General features: G+C 38.1%; 4 protein-coding genes across 4 annotated transcripts; all 4 read left to right on the top strand.

Annotated features, from left to right (window-relative positions):
* The first annotated feature begins 492 nt into the window (after positions 1 to 492).
* On the top strand, positions 493 to 5337 carry ankrd67 (ankyrin repeat domain 67). The gene is made up of 5 exons (XM_042743822.1): positions 493 to 607; positions 2163 to 2415; positions 3367 to 3919; positions 4616 to 4912; positions 5194 to 5337. The coding sequence occupies exons 2-5, from the start codon at positions 2177 to 2179 to the stop codon at positions 5335 to 5337; spliced, it is 1233 nt and encodes a 410-aa protein (XP_042599756.1). The 5' UTR covers positions 493 to 607; positions 2163 to 2176.
* Positions 5338 to 8480: 3143 nt separating this feature from the next.
* On the top strand, positions 8481 to 18996 carry ccnl1a (cyclin L1a). The gene is given in 11 exon segments (XM_042743642.1): positions 8481 to 8775; positions 9138 to 9210; positions 9727 to 9838; positions 11821 to 11941; positions 13402 to 13466; positions 16074 to 16173; positions 16271 to 16375; positions 16461 to 16602; positions 17731 to 17842; positions 17917 to 18009; positions 18088 to 18996. Coding segments are annotated over 11 exon segments (1587 nt in total). The 5' UTR covers positions 8481 to 8532; the 3' UTR covers positions 18509 to 18996.
* A 733-nt stretch (positions 18997 to 19729) lies between these two features.
* selenot1b (selenoprotein T, 1b) lies at positions 19730 to 22239 on the top strand. The gene is made up of 5 exons (XM_042743380.1): positions 19730 to 19924; positions 20412 to 20522; positions 20659 to 20704; positions 21732 to 21858; positions 21979 to 22239. Exons 1-5 carry the CDS (start codon positions 19794 to 19796, stop codon positions 22101 to 22103), a joined length of 540 nt encoding a protein of 179 aa, XP_042599314.1. The 5' UTR covers positions 19730 to 19793; the 3' UTR covers positions 22104 to 22239.
* Positions 22240 to 22295: 56 nt separating this feature from the next.
* On the top strand, positions 22296 to 26101 carry tsen34 (TSEN34 tRNA splicing endonuclease subunit). Its single transcript, XM_042743379.1, is given in 6 exon segments — positions 22296 to 22301; positions 23583 to 23951; positions 24052 to 24171; positions 25313 to 25514; positions 25517 to 25615; positions 25699 to 26101. Coding segments are annotated over 6 exon segments (1014 nt in total). The 3' UTR covers positions 25917 to 26101.
* Positions 26102 to 26316: the final 215 nt, after the last annotated feature.

The following is a 26316-nucleotide window of genomic DNA, read 5'->3' as shown; positions in this document are numbered from 1 at the left end:
TAAATTCTGCTACCTGTTCATTTTCAGGAATTGAATGTGAAGTTAAAAGGCATTTCTTAATTCATTTTTGCATTGTGCTCCACAACCTTGATGGAACCAAATGGTATTTTTACATTTTGAATGAGTATACTCATTAAAAAAAAAAAAAAAAATGCATTGAATTGTGAAACAATCACAATAAGCAAAATGCTAGGGATCAAACAAGATGAACTGATTTATAGCACATTTCGATTACAATGGTAATTCAAAGTGTTTTACATAGAATACAGTAAAAGAGATAATTGCATGCAGTGTGTATATAATTGTGCCACAGCAACCATCAGGCATGCGCAGCACCAACCTCTCTCTCTCTCTCTCTCTCTCTCTCTCTCTCTCTCTCTCTCTCTCTCTCTCTCTCTCTCTCTCTCTCTCGTCTGTGCCATCATACAATAACAGTGCTCTAAAAGCCCATTCTCACCAAAGAAAACAAAGACAAAAATAAACCGAACTCACAAACGATATCAGTGGGGGTGGAAACTCGGGACTTACATGTTATGTCACCCTGAGAAATCTGTTCATCAGCACACTGGAGAGAAGCAAGACATCATGGAGTAACTGGCACTCACAGGTAACTTCTGTCTCGTTTTCAGTCAACTCAGTTAGATTGATCTGCAACTTGAAAAGCACATTTCTGGCAATATGTATTTATGTGAATGCTAATTTGAATTTAAAAGATACAAGTTGTCTTATGAACTGATAATTGTTTGGGGTACCATTAAAATAGGAGTTTAATAGCCATTACTAAGAAATATGACTCAAAAAATTTCACTGTAAATGATAGAAAATAGCATCATCTTGATGCCTAATTATTAATCTTCCTCAGCAGCAGTGTATCTGTGCATTAGCATGTTTTTAAAAGATATTTTGCCTAGATAAATGGCAAGGGCAGGAGCCAGTTGTCCGCCCACATAATCCCGAACTCCCACGAAAAAAAATTAAACACAAACCACCAAAACTACATCTCCTCATACCTCTACATGTACCACACCACAAAACTTCAACTGTAATCTCTTTTCATCTGTCAGTACGAGTGCTCATACTGCACAATGGAATAGTTCACCCAAAAATGAAAATTCTGTCATTATTTTACTCAGCCTTGTGTCGTTCCAAATCAGTATGACTTTCTTCCACTGAACATAAAAGATGATATTTAGAGAAATTTCTTCTTTTGACCCATACAATAGATTACAATGGTCACCAAAACCAGCACTACCAGCATTCTTCAGAAATCCACAAATTAAAGAAAGACATACAGGTTTGGAATGAAATGAATTTTGTGTAAACTAAAAAAAAAAGTAACTTTAATTTAAAACAAACTTGAGGCATGCAGTACTAAAACTATTGCTCATACAATTTGTATTAAATGTTTGTGTGTAATTATATAGATTATGTGGCTTGCCAGGTGAGTGATATTTTTTTTATTTAAATTATGCATTCAATTTGCTATCTCAATTCATATTCAGGAATGTGAAGTTAAAAGGCATTTCTCAATTCATTTCTGCTTGGTGCACAACCCTGATGGAAGCCTAATGGTAATACTCCAAACATTAAAAATTCACTGAATTGTGACAGATCCCAATAAGATCCCAAATAAACATGATAAAAAAACTACAGAAAAACAAAGAAATAATAATAATATCACTAACTATAGACATACAATGAAATTCTAATAATATCACTAAAATGTTTTCCATGTGTTGTTTCTCTACATGACAGACTGCCAGTAAAGTTAATGAAAACCTCTACAATTGTAAAATTGCAGCCATTGTTACCATGACAACTGTGTCTCTAGATAGAATTACAACAGAAAGACAGATCAGAAGAGTCTTTGAAAACGCTCACTGATAGATCAATACTGAATTTCTAGAGCCATTGGGACAATGAATTTATAGGTTACGCAACCGCTTCAGAGATTTACCCACTCTTAAAATCAATCATACTTTAAATGTAGTTCAGAAACAGTCCAATTTAATGATGCAACCGAATTGGCTGTTGTAAACTTTTACCACCCCCTGGTGGAATTAGTGTATAGTTATCCAGAAACTAATTTGTACAACTGTCCAGTATAATCTAAGGAGGAATTAAACTAAAAGGAGTACCTTGTAAATCAATTTCCTCCACAGACTATCCTCCTGCCATGGCCCATGCAGGCCCAGAGGTGCACTGGAGGTGGATGGAGCTCCATGACTCGGTGTCTGTGGAGTCTGTGGAGAGGAAGGTCCGGACGGCTGCAGGGACCAGACAGTGGAGGATCCACCGCCGACCCAAACCCAAACACTCCTTTCTGGATGAGCGCAGACTGCACTATGCTGCTTGGGAGGGATGTCTGGACCAAGCCAAGGCCATTCTGGAATGTGGCGTGCCTGCTAACTGCCAGTTAGTGATCGATAACCTTAACAGAATAGTTCATCCAAAATAGTTGTCATTATTTTCATGTAATTCCAAGTGATGCAATTTTTCAGGTGAACTTCGTGTTTAGTGGTAAAGTGGTCATATTTCATATTTTTGAATAATCTGATTTTGTTGCGTACATTTTGCCACAAATAATAAAAGCTACGTTTTCCATGTTAAGTTTTTTCTCTCATATAGAGTATAGAAGTGCCTGGTCACTTTTGCAGCAGCCTTGGTTCTGAAAGTATTTTTTTTTTCACATTCAAATACAAAAATATTTAAGTAGTATGAGTGTGGAGGAAGACTAACTGGCTTGCGTTATTCTTCACAGAACTTTATGAGAGTTTTTTTTATGAGAGCTGGCATTTTTGGTGAGATTTGCTTGTATTGATTCTCTGATTGGTGGAGGTTTCTCTGCAGGATCATGGTTAATGTAAGTTTCTCACCAGTTGTCCTGCAGTTAAACACTATTACTTAATAAAAAATACAGTAAATGCATGCTGGATGATTCAGCAAAAGCATATACCATCAATTATAAACCTTGTAGCTCGTCTTCTTTAACAGTTTAGAAGTTATCATTAAACTATGTTTAAAGCCTAAAATAAATGTGTTCATCATATAAAGAGATAGTATCCAATCACAAAACGTGAATCAGTTTAGCTCAATGCATATGGATTTATTATCTTTATTAACATTTTGGATCATATGTGGTTAGAAGATTAACCAAAGTTTTATGGGTTTGAAATGACATGATGCTGAGTAAATGATTTTTTTTAGAAAATATTATAACTTTTAAAAATAATACTTATCACTTTTTTGTCAACAGTATTTTTGCTATAATGCTATGTCACACTTTCCATGATAAGTATGTTGTGCTATTCCCAAAATAAATATATAGTCATATTTTTCACTGACTGGGCCATTTTTTACTTCCAGGGACCCGTATGGTTGGACAGCTGTCCACCACGCCTCTTTCAAGGGTCATCTCATGCTGATCAAGTTCCTGTTGCAAACCGGCCAGGCTGAGGTAAATAGCCAGGACTTCTTCAACTGCACTCCCCTGCACCGCTCCTGCAGTGGAGGAAACCCAGAGACCACAGACTTTCTCCTCCAGAAGGGGGCGTCACATTCAGCGAGGTCCTGCTCCGGCCAGACACCCCTTCACCTGGCTGCAGCCAGCGGACACCTGGGCACAGCTCGAGTTCTGCTCCAGCACTTGGCCTCACCGAACCCCCACGACTTTCATAAGTGGACACCCCTGCACTGGGCAATTTTTGGAGGCTGGGGCGACATGGCGGAGCTCCTGCTAGATAATGGGGCAGACGTGGAGGGAGGAAAGGGTGTGGGCATGAGTCCCCTACAGCTGGCGGTGTTGGTGGGGAATGAGGCGGGGGTGAGGCTACTGCTCCACCGAGGTGCAGATGCCAATATGAGGGGTCCTAACGGCCACACAGCCATCCACCTTTGTGCCTGCTCTGGAGACAAGAAGGTAATTGACGGAATAGTTCACTCAAAAATTAAAATAATGCCATAATTCACTCACCCTCAAGCCATCCTATGTGTATATTCCTTTTTTCTTTCAGACAAATACAATTTGAGTTAAATAATCTCCTGAGTTAAATAATATCCTGACTCTTACCAGCTGGCAGTGAATGGTGCCTGAGATTTTGAAGCTCCAAAAAGTGCATCCATCCATCATAAAAGTAATCCATAGTGGGTTAATAAAATCCATCAAACATCATAACTTGACTATCTTGTGAATGCACAAACAGGAAGTAACTACACTCTAAAAAATTCTGGGTTAAAAACAACCCAACTTGTTACTAATGTTATGCTATCCAATGTTATCCAGCACTGATCATGTGATCACTTAGTCTCTTATAAATATTCTCTCTAAAAAAATCTGCATACATGAAGTGTCCCATAAACACCTCAATGCATTTGTTTCCAATCAACCCTATTACCGCAGCATAGCTTGCATTTGCCAAGACTGTGAATTCGAGGTCTTGCTGCCCTTTTGGCTGTGATCTGTCAGAGTCAAGCCAACTGCGTGCTGTGAAACAGATGGCATTTGTGTGGGTGAAGGGCAGTGTTCTGTTCTTGTCTCCTTAGCACCATTTGATCTTTCTTTTACTCTCTACTTTTCATCTGTCCCATCTAAACCGCATCTTCTCCTTCCCCATAGATCCTCCAGCAGCTGTTAACAGGAGGAGCCAAGGTTGATGTCAGGGATGGAGATGTGGCGTCTCCGCTGCATCTGGCTGCCCGCAGTGGCTCCAGGGCAGTGGTGCACTTGTTGATTCTGAATGGAGCAGGACTTGAGGACAGGGACAACCTCAAAATGACACCACTGCACTACTCAACACTCAGGGACAATGCTGAGGCTGCCAAACTGTTGCTGCACTATGGGGCAGATGTGAATGCTGTGGAGAGGCTTGGACAGACACCTTTGCACTTGGCTTCTGAGAGGGGTCACTGCAAGGTGTGTTGATTCTCCCTCATTTTTAAGTTCACACGCTACCAATCAAAGGTTTGAAATAATTTAAATGTTTTAAAGTATTTGAAAGAAGCCTCTTATGCTCATCAAGGCTGCATTTAATATATTTTATATTTATATACAGTAAAAATAGTAATATTATGAAAAATTATTCAAAACCATTGAGATGATCTCATCTGTGATTTTGCTTTCTTGTGGGAAAATGTAGGAAGTAAATGTCTACCTGTTTCTTTCCTTTTTTGCTACATTTGTGATTCAATCCACAGGTTCTCAAGGTTCTGCTAGACAAAGGCGCTGATCCCACAATAAGGAGCAGCTGGAGAGAAACAGCAGAGGATGTTGCAAGGGCACACAATCAGCTAGGCATAGTCCAGCTCCTTCAGCAACACCAAGAATTAAAAATAAAATAACAACCACAACAACAAATTAATATAAATAATAAAAAACAACTAAAAAAAGGGATACTCCATCCAAAAAATGTAAATTTTGTCATTAATCACTTACCCCCATGTTGTTCCAAACCTGTAAAAGCTTCTTTCGTCTTCGGAACACAATTTAAGATATTTTGGATGAAAACAGGGAGGCTTGAGACTGTCCTATAGACTGCCAAATAAATAACAGTGTCAAGGTCCAGGAAAGTATTAAAAGCATCGTCAGAATAGTCCACCTGCCATCAGTGATTCAACCGTAACGTTATGAAGCGACGAGAATATGTTTTGTACACGAAGAAAACAAAAATAACAATTTTATTCAACAATTCCCCTCCTCTGTGACATGGGGTGAGTGATTAATGACAAAATTTTCATTTTGGGATGGAGTAACCCTTTACGGCCGGTTCAGACTGAGGATTAAAACTATAATGCTAACTATAATGTTTTATTAATCTTTCTAACTATAATGACATAGATGAAAAATGTCACTGGAATTAATTTCAAAATTAATTCCAAACCACCCAATTCATTCTAAAAAAACTTTACAGCCACCAAAAATCCAACTGAAATTAAATTCCCCAACATTTCGAGTCCACTAATTTGATTGGACAAATCTCATAAAGGAGAGGAGAGGAAAGGATGGTACATGTGGCCAAGTGTGGTGTCCCATACTTGGAATTTGTGCTCTGCATTGAACCCATCCAAATGCACACACACAGCAGTGAGTAGTGAACAAACACACACACACACACACGGGTGTGAACAGGCATTAACAGTTTGAGTCCACTGATTTAATTGGACAAGTCGCATTCCAAGAATAGTTATATTATGGGTATGGTCACATTTACCATTGTTTGGCAAATGTAATAGGAATTCATGTAACTGAGAAAAATTTTTTGACAGCAAAAGATTGCAGATTTTGCTCGGGTTTAAGTTGGTCACACAAATGTACTGCACTGATCAACAGAAAGCTCTTTGGTTTGAACGTGATTTCTGTGAGAGCTGTATATACCATAATTATGACTAGGGCCATCTCTACAAATCATGGGACTTTTTTTTTTTTTTTTGACGGTGGTGGATAAATCCTCTGGTAATAACTGTAGTGCCTATAACATTTTATCGTAAAGTGTATTATATTTCAAAGGGTCTATATGGAATAAAATCACCTTCAACATTCAGACACTGCGGTGACAATTTCTAACAAAACAGGTGAAGCATTTAAAGAAATTCTAAAGGAAAGGAAATGATGACGTGTGGCCAGGTATGGTGTCCCATACTCAGAATGTTCACCCATCCAAGTACACACACACAGCAGTGAGTAGTGAACAAACACAGACACACACACCATGAACACACACCCGGAGTTGTGGGCAGCCATTATTTTTGTTTTACATGCAAACAAAGTTTAAATCACATTTTATAAAAGGAGATAAATAACCACCAATGCTGCCGGCTACTTAAGAAATGTAATAGGTTACAGATTACAAGTTACCATATTTAAAAAGTAATAAGCAGTGTAACTATTTCAATTACTTTTTAATGAAATTGATTACATGTGATTACTTTTTAATTACTCTTCTAAATTTCTATCGAATGTTTTCAACTGTTAATCATTTTGAAACATTAAAAGCAGGCAGGGTTAAGTTAACCTTACATTAGCACTCAGCACTGCACTCTGGGTTAAATGTTCATTTATTGAACATATTTTTTGAATTTCCAACCTATTTTGGGTGCATTTTAAACAAGAAATAGTAAAAGTAAACCCAACCGCTGGGTCAAAATAACCTAATCACTGTTTGTCCATATTTCACCCAGCATTTAAGAGTGATTACTTCTTAAAATCCTTCATCACTTGAATTAAGATTTATAAAATGTATAAAAAAGCACAGCCACCACAAAATCAGACATTAACACCTCTTTTTACTTTGAGATCACTCAGAGTTAAAGATTTACAATCATATTAAGATATAGTTTAATAGCTATGATATTTTTCAAATCAAATCTTTGCACAGTTATGACCGAAAACACGCTTATCTAACAATGCTTTGGAATAAACATTTATAAAAAATAAAGCATATGCATAAATCCAGATTGGAAGTACAACAGGTAACAAACAAATGTGTCCTATTCTGTATCATAAACTCCTGAAACATATCTTAGCCAGTGCAATTTAGGAAGAAACAAATCAAATCTGTATGTGTGTGTGTGAAAATATTCAGGTGTGAACCCCTTTGCAGTTATTAACATTTTCATAAGTAAGTAATTATACTTTTTTTCAGTAACTGTAACAGATTTTGGAATACAAAATTGGAAACTTCAGCAAAAGGAGCAATTTGGGTTCTAGTTGGGTAGAGATTATGTAGACTATTTTACTTATTTTATTTTGTTAGAAATGCAGTAGGCTATTTTCCAGGGAGAACCATGCTTTTTAGTAAATACTGTCAAAAATTGTTCCAGTAATATTTATATAAGGGGAAATTAAGTTTCACTTTCATTACGTCTGGTACACAACTGTTGAATTATAATTATGTAACGTGAAAAATTAAGGAAAAATGCAAAAAAGTAAACAGTAGATTAAGGGAATGTGTTATGAGTTTGGGAGATGTTTTTGTGAAATCTCAGCAAGGAAGACTTCAAATCTAGGCAAAGTGTTAGGAATTTAGTGTTGTAAATAAAACACACACAAACAAAACAGAAAAACAATACGTTCTACAACATGGTGAATACCAATATCTAACTTTTTCAGAATACACATAACTTGGAAACAGAAGTATACTGATAAACTGTTATGCTTGCTCCTGTGTAATTACGTGGAGTGCTTTACTATTCATTTATGTCATACGTGAATATAATAAATATTATTTGGCTCTACAATAGAATTATAATAATAATTTCTATCTGTTTGAGAGCGCTTGCAATTCTAGCATACCAGGAATATATTTAAAACGTATAATTATTTATGGGCACAAAAACGTAAGGTAACGTGGTGGGTTGCAGCGTTTAATAAAGTAGCAGTTATCTGACAGCGATTGGTTTGTTGAGGTCACGTGACACAGCTCTGCACCAATCAGCGAGCTGTCCCATAAGCAGCAATGTTCAGCGCTGTGTTCCGCTCTGGGTTACGTATCTATTTCTAGATTGTGACGTCCTCGGCAGGTACCGACGACTGCGATCATGGAGGCGCCGATGGCCACCGCTCCCGCCGCAAACGCGCCTACTAATAGCGAGGGCATATTAATAGGAGACAAAGTGTATTCCGAAGTCTTCCTCACCATCGATAACTCTTTGATTCCAGAGGAGAACCTCTCCCCGACCCCGTCTATGCAGGACGGCCTCGACCTGTACACCGAGACAGACCTGCGGATCCTGGGCTGCGAGCTCATCCAGTCCGCCGGGATCCTGCTGAGACTACCGCAGGTAACGTAAATATTTGGTTTGTCTAGTTAATTACTTAAACGATTAATGAAGCGAAGCTGTGAGATTATGCTAGCTTGAGATAAACCATTGATGTGAAGCAAATTTGATGTGACATTATCAAACAAGAACCCATAACCCAACAATCCCTCCTCCAATATATATGATATACATTTAGTTTATACAGTGTGTGTGTAACGTTAATCTAGAGGTAAATATCAATGATTTTGAACATCTTTCGCGAGCTGTTGTCCATCGGCTAACAGACAAAAACAAAATGGCGGACGTCGCTTTTGAAACGAAACGGCCGTTTAAATGAACGTTATATTAAATTCTCGTTAACGTTGATCGTAATTATGTTTCAGGTGGCCATGGCGACCGGACAAGTGAAGCCTCATCTACAATCAAAGCGGATGGCAGCCATATAGCACAGTTTTAACTAAAGTTAAAATAAAAAACACTCAACCACAATAAAACCAAAACTAATCCAAATTTTTAATGACATTCAACCAGATTATAGCTCAATGGAGTAATAAAAAATATATATTTTTTTTTAAATGTTGTCGTCTTAATAGGAAAGTCCCAGCGAACTGCCAAACTAGACAGCATTTTTGGCCATTTATAGGCGTGTTAGAACGGATTACTATTTAGTACGTTGGCGTTGTGTGTGTGTGTGTACATATAACATTACACACACACATATGTATGTGTATGTGTACGTATATCTCGTTATTATTATCCTATTCAGATTTCACATTTAGTGTACAGTTATATATATTTAGTTTTTTTTTTCCATTGGCAGATCCAAATTAAAAACATGCTCAATTTCACTATTTATCTTCAGAAAATGGTATTATCTGCTCACAAGTTGATGTCTATCAGTGTATATACTCACGTATGCTCATGCGGTGTGCTTTGTAATAGTGTTTTGAACGCTCTTTCTGTTCCCTCTGTAGATTGTTTCCATGGCCTGTATGAACTTGGCTTCAAAGATCGAAGAAGCCCCTCGGCGGATACGGGACGTCATCAACGTGTTTCATCATTTAAGGCAGCTCCGAGGCAAAAGGTAAGCACGGCTCATTCTGTCCCACGTCATCTCTGTCAGCAACCTCCCCAATCAACCCACCTACTCAACCTTAAATACCTTTCAATCGACAACGTTTAATGCCTTAACCTCAAATATTAAAAAGCTCATCAATACCAAAAACATGTTAACTGTGAGTAGCCTTCGCACTTGTGTTTGTCCTTGATATGATGTCTTAATTTTGTTTGCTTTATTCTAAACCATTTTAAAGCTTTTCAGTTCCTTCATCAGTCATATTTGGTAGTAACAGCAGGATATTCTGATTACCTGAGCAAGTAAAAAGTGTAATCTTGATCAAGGGAACATGGTGCCAATTGAGCTGTATTGTGATTACTGGCTAGTATAATTTGAATTCCAGAATGAAGTAGAGAACCATTTAAAGAGGATAAGAAGGAAAGTTTGTTCACCTGAACTCAAGGACGCGGTATTAACTTGAATTCTTTTTTCCCTTGCAACCAACTAACAGCGACCAGCTACATTTACCAATGCCTGGGTGATGTGGAATGGTACGTAGAGATGAAGCAGTCGGCATGGCAACAGTGAGCGAGGTGTCGCTTCCCCCTCCCGGGAGAAGCCAGTGGTCTGAAAGCGGTCACTGGGATATCGGGGATCGACAGGTTGGCCGCTGGTCCGAGGCGTCTGGGTGACTCCTGTATCTCAGTTTAAGCTTATTGTCTCTGCCAGCACAGGTGACGATCTTTTAATTTTCATTTTTTTAAAAAGACACCTGACCACACACGTCATAGCTTCCACAGAAATATTTCACGCTGCACATGCAAGATTAAAATCTCTTAAATATTCACATGATGGGAGCTGTGAGGGTTGCATACTGAGAATGTGCTGTTTTTTGTTTAATAAAGTAAGCATTGTTTAGCTTGGGTGTCTTGGATATTTTATTGTCCAAAATCCAATTAAATGTTACGTTATACGCAGAACATTAATGAAATGTCATTGGCATTTTGTTGTCAGAGTTTATTTTTTTTTTGTGAGATCATAGTGTGCGTTTACTCTTAGAAATGACTAACCCAGTTGTTTAGTGTAGATGATTAAGATGTTTTATGTAATTGTGTGAAAACATAAAACCAAAGAAGTATTTGTGCTTTATGAAATATTCATGCACTTGTGGATGGGTGCAGTGGGAAAATAAATAAATCTGATTATAACTGGGAGAAAAAATGGTTAAAGCAGAAGAGAGAAATACTTAAACTCTGTTAGGTTAGTAAAATATAGACTAGACTGGTAATGTTATATTTTTGTAATATTAGGTTAGGTACAAAATGTGGTTTTAGTAAGATATTAAATTTGAAGTGTTTCTGTTTTTATCATAATTGGACTGTTATAGTATTTCAATAGTTAAAGGAGTTCAAGATTTACATGCCTTGTAGTTAGTCAGTATTTCATAATTTTGAATTGCATATTTAGATAATGTGGTTGAAAGTTACCATTGTTATTTACATAATTACCCGACACAACTGAAGGCCCATTAGTGCTATTTTCAGATCATGACTCAGCACTGTTAGTATGTCATGAACTTGTTCTGCTAGTAGAGCTCACTACGTCTCTTCTACGTGTTTTTATTGTTATGCTGACACTGTGTATACTGTGTTGAATTTTTTTGGTGCTTTTGTTCCCCAAGATTGACCTGATTGGTATATTATTTTGATATTGGTTGTGTTTATAGAAGAAAACATTTACTTACTTATTTTACTTTCTGCTGAAGCTATGATGTGGTGAGAGGTGGAGCATTTACTTTTTTCTCTAACAGTCACTTGTGGCAGTGCTAAAAGTCTTACACTGAAATTACAGGAGTCAAAAAACTGGACCTGTTGCCTGTAGTTGGTTGAAAGGGAAACAGAATGATTTGAATTTAAAATGAAGCAAACAAAAAAAAGCTTTTTTTTCATTGTCTTAAATAGTATTTGAGTCAGGGGAAACCATTTTACTTTCGTTCCTTCATGAACCAGGAGTCCAAGTCCACTGATACTTGATCAGAACTACATAAACACCAAAAACCAGGTGATAAAAGCTGAACGGCGTGTGCTGAAGGAGCTGGGCTTCTGCGTCCACGTCAAACACCCACACAAGGTACGTCTCAGTTCCTGCTCCTAATGTTTTGTTTTTAGACTTTAAAGATTTTTATGTCCCCTGTAGTGAAAATCTATTTTTTTTTGTTGTTGTTTATTTGTCTATGTGGTGTTTTTAATATGCTTTTAGACAAACGATGTGCCAATCCATTAATCAACACCATTGCTGAGTATTTTCGCCTTAAATCTGTAGTTTCCCAAAGGCTGTCCCAGAAACGTGGTTTGAGACCGCCCTTTTGCTACCACAATTCAATAACCAATCACGTCAAGGGATAGATTAAAGCAAAAACCCAAGAAGCCGTGGTTTAATGTGAATTTAGAACCACTAACTTGCATTATAACTGCGCATTACAACAATTAAAAGTAGCTCTGTGTCAGACCCACCTCTCCCACGTCGGTGTCTGCACTTCAGCGCGAATTGGAATCACAAATGGCTGCATTCGAGTCTGCAAGATATTTTAGGGCACAATGCATCAAGTAAGGGGCCGCTAACACGGCAACGTTTTCAGCCAAAAACGGGAAACTTTTTATACGTTTTGCCTGTTTGTTTACGTGACAATGGCGTTTAAGGGACTGAAAACGCATATTTTTGAAAACGGGTTTCAAAGTGCAAGTTTTTGAAAACAGCACTGTTATCGTTTCTGTGTAAACACCCAATACGGGAATCTTTGAAAATGGTGATGTCATGCGCGTGCATAGTACGTGTTAGGTATGTAGACATGTGCTGTACGTGTCGATTTAAAAGGCAAGCACGAACAAACATACTCAACAGTGGTGGAGTACATGGTATTGTTGTTGCTGCTCAAGAGTCTGCTAACGCTTCTTCAGCAAAGTGTGGAGTTACTTCACCAATATTACAACCAACAGCGGAGACGCATCATATACAACATATAATCATCACTTCCCTACAGGTGCTGTTTACTAACAAGGTGACAGCACCAACTACTGGCCTGGCATAAGTGATGCAGCATTTTCGTGGATATGTGTAAACGCGAATCGTTTTGAAAACGTTGAACGTGTATATGTGAAACTTTTTAAAAACGCAAGGGAAAAAATTTTCCATTTTTGACTACATCGGTGTCGTGTAAACATAGCCTAAGTAACTTTAATGAATGTTACAGTATTCACTCTAGTTCTCCGCTAGTAAAACAATTTTACAGTCATTATCTGTATATGCCACTGTTTTGCATTTACGGAAGTTCAGTGGATCAGGAGGCGCTGGCTGGTGTGACTGAGTGGAGCGGGGCTAATGTGCATATTCATAGATTAGCATATAGTAAATGAGGCATGAGAAAAGCTATTTTAAGGCATGAGAAAATTTTCACAAGAAAAAACATTTCTTGTCATGTGGATGATCAAAGATGAGTTTTAAGGGAAACTATAGTATTTAAAAAAACTATACTATAAAAAAAGTGGACTTTAAGACTCTAAACTTAACATGCAGTTTGGTTGGTTTTGTAGATTATCGTCATGTACCTGCAAGTCCTTGAATGTGAGAAGAACCAAACGTTGGTCCAGACAGCCTGGTGAGTAAATAAACAATCCTGCATTGGGTGTATAGACACTACGGTGTAAACAGTAATTAACCCCTCTGCCACCGTTACGTAACTTTTCTGTCCCCTCATCTGATGGATTGGTGTATTCGTGACTCGTGTGTGTGTTGGTGTGTGTCGTCTTTTTAAATCTCTTGTTCATGGCTGTAATTAAAAGAAAATGGAGAGCTTAGTTTAACTTTGTCCTTTCTTTCTACTCTTTGATTAAAGGGTAGTCCATGATGGTAAGTGTCATAAAGAACCTCTGAACTCTGCTCCTCCAACCACATGACCTCAGGAATCTCCCCTCATTGGCTGCCCTTCTCGAGACAGCCAATCCAGTGAGAGCTCTCTGCCCGAGAATCACTGAAGGGGGCCTTTTCCAGCTGCCAGCAGCATCAAAATTACTTGCATTTTTCCAAAAGCATCAATACTCAAAATTTTGAATCAAAACACAAAATTTTTAAAAGGTGAATTAAATTATTTGAATCCTAAAAATTATTAGAACTTTTAACTTTTAAAAGGTAGATTTAAAGCCTGAATATTTGAATTCGTTATTAAACCTCAACTAGTAGATTTAGGTGGTGTAAGTAATCTTGTCTGTCTTCTCAAACCTATATGATTTCTTTCTTTGTAGAATAGCAATGGAAAACAAGTTCACATTTCTCATTCCCATAAATTGAAAGCATAGAGTGTCCAGATCAAAGGTTCTCTTTATTTTATTAAGTCTTCTGAACTAAAAATTTAAGCTAAATCCCATCCTCTGATCTCATTTGTGAAACTGCATATTTACATTTGGTCTTATTTTGATATGCTTATTTTATTTTTTATTTTTTTTGATAAGTTGGCATATCAAAATATAATAACATGTGTAACCAAAGGGTATAACAGTTTCACATTCAGATGTATCATATGGCTTGAGAAGACTTGTAATATGCTGCACAGTGTGCTTCTTCATGCTTTTATATTCATTTTGGTCTCTTCTGACCATATACATTCATTAAATGGAGGATCTTGTTAAATATTTCTCCTTTTTTGTTTTCCACTGAGGAAAGTTTATAAATAAAATTACACATTTCTGAATAAATCATCACTTTAAAAATTCAGTTATAACCACAACCATAAACATTAAGTCGTTATCAATAGGGCCTTTCGCACCACAGGAATCTTTTCATAGTACCAGAACTAATTGTGGATATACCCAATTTTGGGCGTTTTTGCACCGCAGGAACTGGGTGTGATTTTTAGTATTGAACTGCCTTTTTCGAGAACCAGATTAGCTCCTACTCCGGAGCAGGGTCTAACCAGCACAACTGGTACTACCCGTGATGTAAGTAGACCTTGATTGGCCAGACACGTTCGAAATCGCCCTCACCCACCATGATTTTAAAATGCTGTGTTACATACTGTAAACATTGTGTCAACTTATTTAAAATATATGGACGCTGAAGTGCAGGCAGTTGTCGTTGGATGTTCTTAGTCCTCCTTTCCGTTCTTTAAATCACTTTACGTATACGTCGTCATTCCATGTCCATTATTATGAAACTCGCGAGACACAACAAAAACACATCTCTGATCACAGCGTCCTCCATCCACCTGTTGTTAACGTTGTCCTTCTGTTGTTAACGTTGTTGAAAGCCACACACAAATGACATCGCTGTTGACCGGCTTACGTCACGTCCTAGTACACACTCTCGGTGCGAATGCAACCCTTTAAATGGTACTGGAAAACAGTTCACGCAAAATCATCACAGTACTTAAGTACTGTACATTAAGTTCTGGAAGTAAAGCGGTGCGAAAGGCCCTAATAATTTGGTGCGAGGTGTTGTTTTACGGGAACTCTCTCCTGTTCAGTCTATGCTTGAATGACTTGTTTGAAGCTCAGCTTTTCCATATAAATCCAATGTTCTAAGGCCTGTAGCATAAACTCTTTTGTGTTTCTGTTCCAGCACAGAGTGCACATCAGTGTAGTATTTCCCACATTTGTCATAATGACACAGAGCCTTTGAGGTCTTCAGTGTTCATCTGCCTGTTTGCTGTTTTCAGAGAGCTTTGCACCAAATCTGGTCATCATTCAGAAATGAGAGATTTTGTCTGTCTGCAAATCTCCATTTAGCTATCTAGTCTGAGATGTATATTTGTTCATTCCCAGAGCAGCTGCTCTCAGTCCCGCTTTGACTCCTGGTCACCATGCATGCTGTTTAGTGTTGTGAGTCGCATGCAATGCTACACCCCCATCCTCTCCATTTTGTACTTTCATCTGCTTATTTTATGGAAAGTAAAATTTTTGAAGAAATTGTGGTAATTTGTTGCATGCAAAGTTGCAAACTATTGGAACCAGTTATATTTTTGCAAACCTCTATCCATTGAGCTTGTCTGTGTGCACATATGTGCACTGAACATGTGCCCCTCCACACTGCATGCTTGGCTTTACACAACAGAGGAGCGTGAGGTGGAGAGGGAAAGGGCAAAGTTAAACTCAAGCCTCCATTTATGTTTGGTCTTTTATTTGCATCCTGTGACAAACCTCGTACATAAATTTATAGATGAACAACCCATGCAGGGAAATGGCAATTTTGTGGTTCACCTTCTGTGTTGCAGGAACTACATGAATGACAGCCTTCGCACTAATGTGTTTGTGAGATTTCAAGCCGAGACCGTCGCCTGTGCCTGCATTTACCTCGCTGCACGAGTGCTTCAGGTACAAAACCATTCTCTGTCCTCCTCCTCCTCCACCTGTTTACTCTGAGCTCTGGTTTTGTTAATGTCTTAGAATTTTTTCCATCATTCTTTCTCAGATATCGTTACCCTCTCGGCCGCAGTGGTACCTGCTGTTTGGTGCCACAGAGGAGGAGATCAAAGATATATGTGTAACCACTTTGAAGTTGTACACAAGAAAAAAGGTTAGACTTGTTTGATATCGCTCCCGTTTTAGAGTTAGCTGGTCTTCACTTGTTATATTGAGTAAGAAGAAGATAAGACTAATAGCCAAATTACGAATTGCTGGAGAAGGAAGTGGACAAGCGGAAGGTGGCTCTACAGGAAGCCAAACTAAAGGCCAAAGGTCTGAATCCAGATGGCACTCCTGCTCTCTCCACATTGGGTGGATTCTCTCCTGGATCCAAACCATGTAAGTTGTCACTTCCACTGCCTATTGTGCAATCTAACAGTTTTTTGTCCATCTTGCTTTTTGCCTTGGCTTTACTTTTAAGCATGGTTACCCTCATTGTTCCCAAGCACACACACACACACAAAAAAAAAAACCAAATTGACACAAAAGTAGAAGATGGTCCAGGCTGCTCTTTTCTATACAATTAATGTAAAGCTCAAAGTTTTTGCGCGTACACTAGGGTATGCGTTTAGTGTGTGTTCCTCCATTAATCTGTTGTATGGCTTCAGAAGACTTGAAATATAGCACAGAATCATGTGGACCGTTTTAGCCCTTAAATGCATACCCCGGGTCTTTAGTGACTCGGGACATCATTCACTACCCTCTCCCTCTTATCCTCAATCTAGTCATTATAAATAATATAACAAGAAAAAATATATATAAAAGTGCATGGTTTCTGATTAATTTTTTAGTAAAAGTGTTTAGATTCACTAGAGACCCGAGGTATGTAAATGTAAGTATATTTTTCCTGCGCAACTATATTTACACATCTGATGACTATGCGTGTAGTGCATCCTTTTTCCTTGAGGTGGCACTGGTTTAAACAAAATGATGACATGAGGTTTCACTCCTAATTACAGCAAACATAAAACAAAAGAATTTAGTTTGAATTTGGTTTGAATGGCTTTACTGCAGAGCAATTACTGTATGCAATGAAATACAGTAATTGCTGGGTTCACAGCACCATCCAGAGTCGTGTATTTCGCGTCATTCGCGTCGACCTGGTGCGAATTCGCATCTTTGCGTTGACTACGTAATCGACTCGCGCGAATAATAACATTCGGATCTGGTGTGAACACACCATAATTGAACCCTTCTAAGTTTCAAAAGGTAACGAATTATGCTGTATTTTTATTTATTTTTATTTTTTGCTATTGAAGCAGTTAGAAATCCATCCGTGCTGGATATATAGGTCTGGGTCTCTAAAGACCTGAATATGTAATAGTGATTGGTGAAATATTTTTGCATTTAAGGGTTAATACTGCTTTTTTTTATTTATTGGAGCTTGATTTTTGGAAAAGAGCAGCAGGGACATTCTACTAAACCTCTCCTTATGAAACAGTCATCAAATTTGATTCTTCCTGTCAGGTTCACCTAATATAATGAAAGCAGATGAGAAGTCTCCTAACCCTCAAATGCTTAAGGCCATGAAGAAAGAACCAGAAGATCGGCCTCAGGGCTCTAAGAGCCCACACAATGGGTGAGTGTTTGACATACTTGTGTTTTGTTTAATTAAAACCTACTAATTAAGAATCTTCCTTGTCCTTTCTTTAGACTCAGGAAAGTCAGTAAGTTAGGTCGGAACAGTAGAAGTGCGAGTCGTTCCAGAACGAGATCCCGGTCCAGATCGCGCTCTCCCAGACGACAGTAAGGACCACTTGCAGTGCACTGCTCTATGCTCCATGATGTTGTTACAATAACAGGCGCATTCACTCATTTTTGTAGTTACAATAACAGGCGCAGTCACTCAGGCACCTACAGCTCTCGCTCCCGGAGCCGCTCGCACAGCCGCAGCCCATCTCCACGACGACACGCCAACCACGGCCCTCCGTCTCCCCTCCTGCCACACTTGAAGGCAAAGCAGCGCTCAGATGACCTGCACCAGCACAGCAGACACGGCCACAAGAAGAAGCGCTCACGCAGTCACTCTCGATCCACCAGCAAGCCCCGTGAGCGGGAGAGAGAGCGAGAGAGAGAGCGGGACCGGGATCGAGGTTCCTCAGACTTAGCCAAGAAACACAAGCATGAGCGTAGCAGCGGAGGCCATCACCGCGACCGGCGGGAACGCTCTCGTTCATACGAACGCTCTCATAAAAGCAAACACCACAGCAGCAGCCATTCAAGCCACAGTCGTCACAGACGCTGAGTGTTTTCCTGTTACGTCACGTTTGTGTTTGATTAAAGTGGTCAGTGTTGACCTAGTTGTCTGTTTTTTTTTTTTTTTCTTGTTATTTTGGCGGTTTAGTTTTAAATGTTGAAAGGATATGAAACTACATATTTACAGTGTAAAGATGGGTTCAGTGTTGATGTAATATGGGAAATGCTTTGATTTATAAAAGCAACCTTTTTCAGAAGGTAGGAAAATCACAAGTTACATAGAAAAATGGAAAATGTTTTCAGGAAGGACACCGATACTTTGCACAGCTATAGAAAATATGTAATAAAGATGCTCTACTGGTGGAAGAAAATTGGTTTCTCTGAAAATAGATAATATTTTTTTACAACTGGATGCAGACTATTTTTTTTTTTTTTTTTTTTTTTGGGATCATGGTGACTTTGTTACACTGGTTTTTAGTCTGCAACTCTTCATGTCTGATTTTTACTCAATAAAAAGTGACTTATTCCTACTGTCAATTGTTGTTTTTTACTCTTTTATAGAACTTGGATTTATGAATTAAAAATATTTTTTTTGCTTTGATCTCATTAAAATCCCTTGATGATGTTTACCCACATTATCACAAAAATATCACAACAGTAGAAACAGCTCTTATCTGGAGATGTGGCAATAAAAAGTTTGAGAGAATCGCCTCCCATCTTAAATGGTTCTCTCTTTAATGTAGACTTGGACCATCTGTGTATTTTACAGTAGACAACATTTGAAGTGGATCAACAAAGTTGTCATAACACAAAAACTCATTTTGGTTTTGATCCACTTCAAATTTTAACTACTGTAGTTAACCACCTCAACAAATAGATTCATGTAAATGAACAGGAAAAACAAATACCAAGTGGGCCATTTGTGCAGTTTGTAGCAATCATCGGGGCCCTCGTTTATAGTGATTATGTGGTTTCTAATCTGCCATCTTTCTGGGCAAGAACAGCTCTGCTTTAAACTACAATAACCTCAGTCCACTGTTAATAGCTTTTCTACATCAGGCTCGTGCATAATTCAAACGACAAACGTACCGTGCGATAAATTAATGTAATTTAATTGAAAGGCTGTTAATGCGTCTGTTAGACCAACACGAACATGTGCACGTCGTCAATAAGCCGGTTTTATTTTATTAAGAGAGCTGCTCTGATGCACATAATAACATGCTGTCGAATCACGTGAAGTCAAACAGGCGTCGGGGGCTTTTATTTTGACAGGCTGTATATATATTCCGCGTGTAGCGTCTCAGAGCAGGGTTTGCGCGAGCGGACTGTGCGGGATGGAAACGCGCTGTTTATGTCTTTTACTGGTCTGTGTGCTGTCACTGAACCACGCCACAGCCGACAATGGCAGCGTTAAAAAGATGAAAATGCATTATACAGGAACGCCACTGCTGAAGTTTCAGATTTGGTGAGTAAACGTTATGTCTTTCCGTTTCCTGTCACTGCGCGTGCTGATGAGTGTTGATAAATAAAGCAGCTGATTTAATCTTAACTGACATTTATTATACATTCAGTAAATGCATTAAAGCGGGTTTATGTATAATTCCTATTCGTTTTCTTTATCTATCCGAGCACACTGGCCTAAGCATCAGTGCGCAAGAATCATATAACGTTAGGTATTAAACCATGTAACTTAACTGAATAATTACCTTTTTGTAGTGTTTCATGACGTTTACTGAATTTATATTATTAAGTATTTTTAAAAGCAGAATAGTATAGTTTAGTAGTATGCTAGAAGTATAATAGTATACAAGTATAGTGCACCATTTTTGCATATGCACAATGTCTTGGTGTGCAAACTTGCTATGAGTGGAACTAGTTTCTTGTCAGTTCTGTCAGCTAACTGCTAGCACTCTGTGGGTCACCTCCTAAACCCAGCGCCTCTCTGTCTGCAGTGTGTCCTGAGGGTACAGGCGGGTGTTTGAAGACTACACCCGGGTTCTCACCCAGAGGTACCCAGACATCCGCATCGAGGGAGAAAACTTCCTGCCACAGCCTCTTTACAGGTGGCTTTCTCATTTCATCAAGAACTTCTGACCATATATAGACATTTATAGACCGTTCTTATTAAAATAGTAGTGATTTTAATCCATGAACTAAAACTGAAATGAAGATCTTTTATATGTATTTCTTTATGTTTAGACACGTAGCTTCCTTCCTCTCTGTCTTCAAACTCGCAGTGATAAATTTAATTCCACCATCAAATGAAACCCACAAAATTTCCAAAACAAAGACTACATTAATAAATCCAAATACACAATAAAAATATTTCAGCGAGGGCTAATTATGGAGTCAGGGTTCCTACGGGGTTTGGAAAAGTATGGGAAAAAAAGAAAGCAGAGTATGAAAACGTATGTGTTTCCAGAGCTTGCCCTCATTTCGTTTTTTTATAATAGAAAATTAAGAATTTATTAAAAATAAATTGATTGTACAAGAAGTCCAAGTCAAAATACGACTGAATGAATTCAAGGTACACTTTTTTTCCTTAGGCAAAATTGCAGGTTATAAGCATTTTGGGTTTCTTCTCACAATATTCACCGTTATTACATAGCCTTAAGCAAACCTTTGCAAAAATAAAATAAAAATACACAGATTTTTTTTTGTGCACACCAGAAACTTGGCATATAGGACAATGCATGTTGAGCCACCTATTGTGCCAACAGCACATTTTGTGGTGTGGTTTCTTGGCCTCCACAAAGTGTGCGTTAAAGAGACCTTAGGCCTTGAAATATGGCATACTGCCCTGACAAAAGCCAAATTTTAAATGCTTTTAAACTTTTTTTTTTTTTTTTTTTTTTTTTTATAGACTCTTAATCTTGCCCAATTTTATGCTTTCTGCCCATTCCGTGTTATGGATTGTGTGCCACCACAGAGGGTGTTAAACTGGACATTAGGCCTTAATATTAGAGGTACTACCACAAGAAAAGCCAAATTTTGAGCAAATAGATATGTTAATTCATGTGCATCCATGCTCTTGTTTTATTCATAGTAAGATGTCAGTGATGCAAAAAGGAAGAAGGTATTACTCTGTATACCTCAATTTCAGTGGTTGTTTTCTCATTCGAATGTCCCCCTATTTTATTAATAAACACATTTTTATTCACAGTTCAGTGAGTGAGACTCTTTTCCTGTAAGAACCTTTGAGCTTTGAAGTCACTGATTGATTTTACCGTGCTGGCTCAACTGAAATTACAGGGCACATTTAAAATGTTTGAGTTGTGTTTGTGACCTCGGTTTGTTGTGTTTTTGTTAAGATATATGCCTGCATGATGGTGTTCTTCCTCAGCAACATGATAGAAAACCAGTGCATGTCCACTGGAGCCTTTGAAGTCACACTTAATGGTAAGACTGATGATTAATTACAGATCAAAATATAGCAGTGCGATTATTTCACGCTGTTAAAACTATGTGATGTGTCATCCTAGTGATGTTTCCTCTGCGTGTGTGTGTATGTGCTCACAGATGTGCCCGTGTGGTCAAAGCTGCAGTCAGGACACCTGCCCTCCATGCAGCAGCTGGTGCAGATCCTTGAGAATGAGATGAAGCTGAGCGCACACATGGACTCGCTCCCACACAGACGCGCGTAGAGCTGTAGGAACTAAACCGACCGCTGTGGCTTGTGGGAAGTCTGGTAGTTTTTATGCAACCATATAAAGATATTAAATGTGTCCACAGGGTTTCTGTGAGTGTTAAAGTTTCACTAAAAACCTCATACATCACACTTTTATCTTTTTCCTCTAGGTGTGTGATGCGAGGCATTGGTGTGTGAGATGGCGTTAATGAAGGTTTGCACTGAACGCAGTGTGTCTGCTGATCCACAGCGCCACAGTCCTCGGCTAATAATTACGGATGAAACTCACTCTATACCCACAGCCCCGCAGTCCTCGGCTAAGAATGATTACTTGCAGATATTCTGCAGTCATCGACCAATAAAAACACATGCTGTTAAGTGGGCCAGCTGGTGTTAAACCTGTTTTTGGGTGTGTGTAGTAGACTGCTGTATTAATTAAATCAGTTTTGAAATTTGGATATTCAAACTTATAAAATGTGCAGAACTACAGTTCTGTATTTGATTTATTTCATATTTGATTTACGTTTTCATCTTTCTTTATATGATTTTGTGCCAATTTATTAATTCCACTGATTGATGTTTACGCTAATTCTCAGTGTATGTTTTAGGCAATTGTATTCATTATGAAATATAAACGGTTATGTAAATGTATCCAATAACTAAATATGTACATATTATCAAGGATGTACTTTGACGGTGGCTCAGAAGACCGAATGCACTTAATCACATTAATCTTTCAGAATGGATTGGTGTTGTTGTTGTTGTAGGAGACGTTTAATCAATAAGAATTAAAACCTAAAAAAAATACAAAAAACTCAAAAATAGATACTAAAACGATTAAATAAATATGGTATCCACTTGTGTTGTGTGTGTGTGCTTGGTTCATCCTAAACAGCGATGAAAAAGTAAGAGATATAACAAGAAAAAGCGGCTAATGTCATGTACTGGATCTTTTGAGGGAGATTACATGATTTTTTTTTAATTATTAAAATATATTAGTTATACAATATTCCTAATGATTTGCCGTATGAGGCTTTTTTAAAACCATGAATGTAAAGATAACCGAGCGTGTAACTTTTAGAGGAGCACCAGATGGCGCGCGCTATTCAAGCAGAGATCAAGGTCACGTGGTAAGCTTTGCAAGGGAAGTGTCTTGTACAGACAGCGAGCTCGCGTGTTGTGAATCGCAATGTGATTTTTGTTCTGTTTCTTTGTAATTAATCTTTAATGTGAAAGTAGATTTCAGCAGATTCTGAATTAACATTCATGTGGAGGCAGCGCGAGGTGAACGTAACCATGAGTTGTTTTTCAAACAGGCTCTCTGTGTCATCAGTGCAATCATGTTACTTAAATTCGCTTCTTGTATAACGTTAGTTATACTTTGCATATGGTCGCCATGTATTTACTGTTATCATATTTAGTACCAATACAAAAAGTCTCGGCAAATTCATTACAGAGCGGAAGCACAGCTTAAAAAGTCGACAGTCCCGTGTAGAGACACCCAGGTGTGTTTCGGAGGAGTGATGGATGGGATCCAGCAGGAGTGAAGACTCAGCGGTCATCAAGCGTGCAAGTGAAAGAGGACATGGATACCCGAAGTGAAAGTGAGCATCAGCCATCAAGAGATGCTTTGATAGACATCAGCTTTTGCGGATCCACTCCTCTGTTGTGGAAGGTGTCGGACATGAAAAGGGTCAGATCTGTGGGTGTGATCGGGGCTCTGGTGGGCTCTCTGGCCCGTCAGCATACGAACAACGCTCCTCCTTCAAAAACCCATCTGTTCATATACAAGAAAGTATTGCTAAAAACGCACCTTATACAAAGCGACAGATACAACACATCAACCCTACATACACACATAGCTGTCATCAATCTAACCATCCATCTATCTATCTATCTATCTATCTATCTATCTTATACTTTGTGAGTGATGTATGTGTGTGTATTATGATTATTTTCATCAGGATTGTGGAGGTGAGGAGAGGCATCTGGAGGCTGTGAGACAGTATGAGGCTGGTCTGGAGAGCAGTTATAAGGAGCAGTGTGCTCTGGCCCTGGAGGACAAGAAGACAGTGCTGAGCAAAATCAAATTTATTTTACACTTCTCCTATTTACATATTCAGATGCTTATTTTCTTTTGGCATAAGTGTCTGTTGTGCCAATAGTATGGCATTTAGTATTCTTCTTGCCAATAGTGTCTATGGCCATAGTATTTACACTAAAAAAACTAACTTTTGAATTTTATACAAGAATGTATTAACCATATTTGTATCACTATACGTCTTATTGTTCATATTAATGTTCCAGGTTTAATTTTTGGATTTGCAGACAAAATATGTGGCATTCTGCTGATTACCACAGAGAATAATTCTAACTTTTGGGGGGAAAAATAACAACAATTTGTTTGAAGTAGTGCAGTTACAGTTGATGTTTGAGGGGCTAGAATAAATGTTAAAATACTTGTTTTTTTTTTTTTCGTTTTCACATACAATACAATTCTACATTTCACATAGAATAATTTGAAATTAGTTAAATCCTTTGACTGAATTGTATTGATGAGCTGACAGGCAGTATCCACCTCGCAAATAATGCTCTTGACCTATTTATGGTTAAAAAAAAATCTAATTTAACTGCCCAATTTTTACATTTCTTAACTGGCCAAACCTCACATCCAAAGCAAAATTTAAGATTACATACAAATAATAAAATTAGTTTTTGATCCATGTAACCTTGTATGTTAATAAATAAGGTTGTTATGGGACCAAAATATTAGATACCAGTTAAATTTCACAACTGCCAATTCAAATTTCAATAACACAGCATGAACTACTAGCCAAACTAATATAAGATTAAAACATTATTGAAGACAAGTAAACAGTCCATAAAAAAAATTATTAAAAAAAAATTTTCAGTATTACACTATTAACAAACAACAGCATAAAATTAATAAATACTGCAGAAATTTAATAAATTAATAAAATGTAAATGTTAATGTTTGATAACATGAATGGCACAGACAGCAGCAGGTTTATTAGGCCTTATGCTCAGATTAAATATTTTGACACACATCCTACAATAATATCAACTATACAGTATCACATCCCTCAGGCACTGATGACTCTGTCAATATAATCAGAGAAAGTCTTATTAAGACCAAAAATCGCCCTGGTTCTTTATATAATGCTTAACATTAAAATCGCCCTGGTTCTTTACATAATCCCTCACACACTAAATACTCCTCTCCCTGATCCCTCAGGCACTGATGACTCCGGCAGTGCAATCAGAGACCGTCTTAACGCACTGGACCAGGCTTTCCGCTTCCCGTGGTCAGCCATGGCAGTCCAGCTCTGCACCGCTCGCGCCGGCTTCAGCCACTGTCCAGAGGAACGCAGTTTCCATTCCACTGATTGGCCAATGCCTAGAGATGAACGCTTAACACTAGATTCTGTGTCTACAGAGATCTGAGGAACAAAGGCTTCTACTTGACCTCCGCAGGGAAGTTTGGAGGAGATTTCCTGGTGTATCCAGGTATGTTTGTGTCAACAAGGCCTATCTGTTCACTGATTATGTATTTTCGGTGGAGCTTAACATTGGAGATCTTTATTTTGCAGGTGATCCTCTGCGTTTCCATGCTCATTTCATTGCATTATGCATCTCCATGGATGAAGAGCTGCCTCTCTGTGATATTCTAGCTATAGCTCGTCTGGGCTCCAATGTGAAGAAAACAGTATTGCTTTGCTCTCCACAGAAGCGCAGCGAGAGTGGAAAGCATGAGAGTGTGGAGGGTGATGTGGTGTATTCATCGCTGCAGTGGAGTTCTATGGTGTAACTACACAACTGTAGTTTGTTTGATAGTCAAAAGATTCAGCTTTCCAGAAACCCAGTGTGCCTTCTGATGTGTAAAGTGTGTGTGTGAAGGTTGATCGATAAATTCTGAATGACTGGATTTTGTTTGAATGTCAACATGCAGAGGGAGAGTATCAATAAAATCTGTAATAAAAATCTAATGAATTATGTGTTTTGTCTTTTTGTTAATTTTTAATAGTAGTTGCCAGTGTCACAGCCATTTAAAATTACTGATAACGTGAGATGGCAAATATATTTTATGAGATTGGTTTAAAATTTAATATTGTTTTATGAGATTTCTGTAAAAATATGAGTCTTAAAATATGAAGTAAATATTAAAACAATACACAAAATTTGAAACATTTTGATTGCAAAACAAATAA

Source organism: Cyprinus carpio, chromosome B18 (assembly GCF_018340385.1).
Source record: "Cyprinus carpio isolate SPL01 chromosome B18, ASM1834038v1, whole genome shotgun sequence".
NCBI lineage: Eukaryota > Metazoa > Chordata > Actinopteri > Cypriniformes > Cyprinidae > Cyprinus > Cyprinus carpio.
This window is presented reverse-complemented; position numbering and strand designations above follow the sequence as displayed.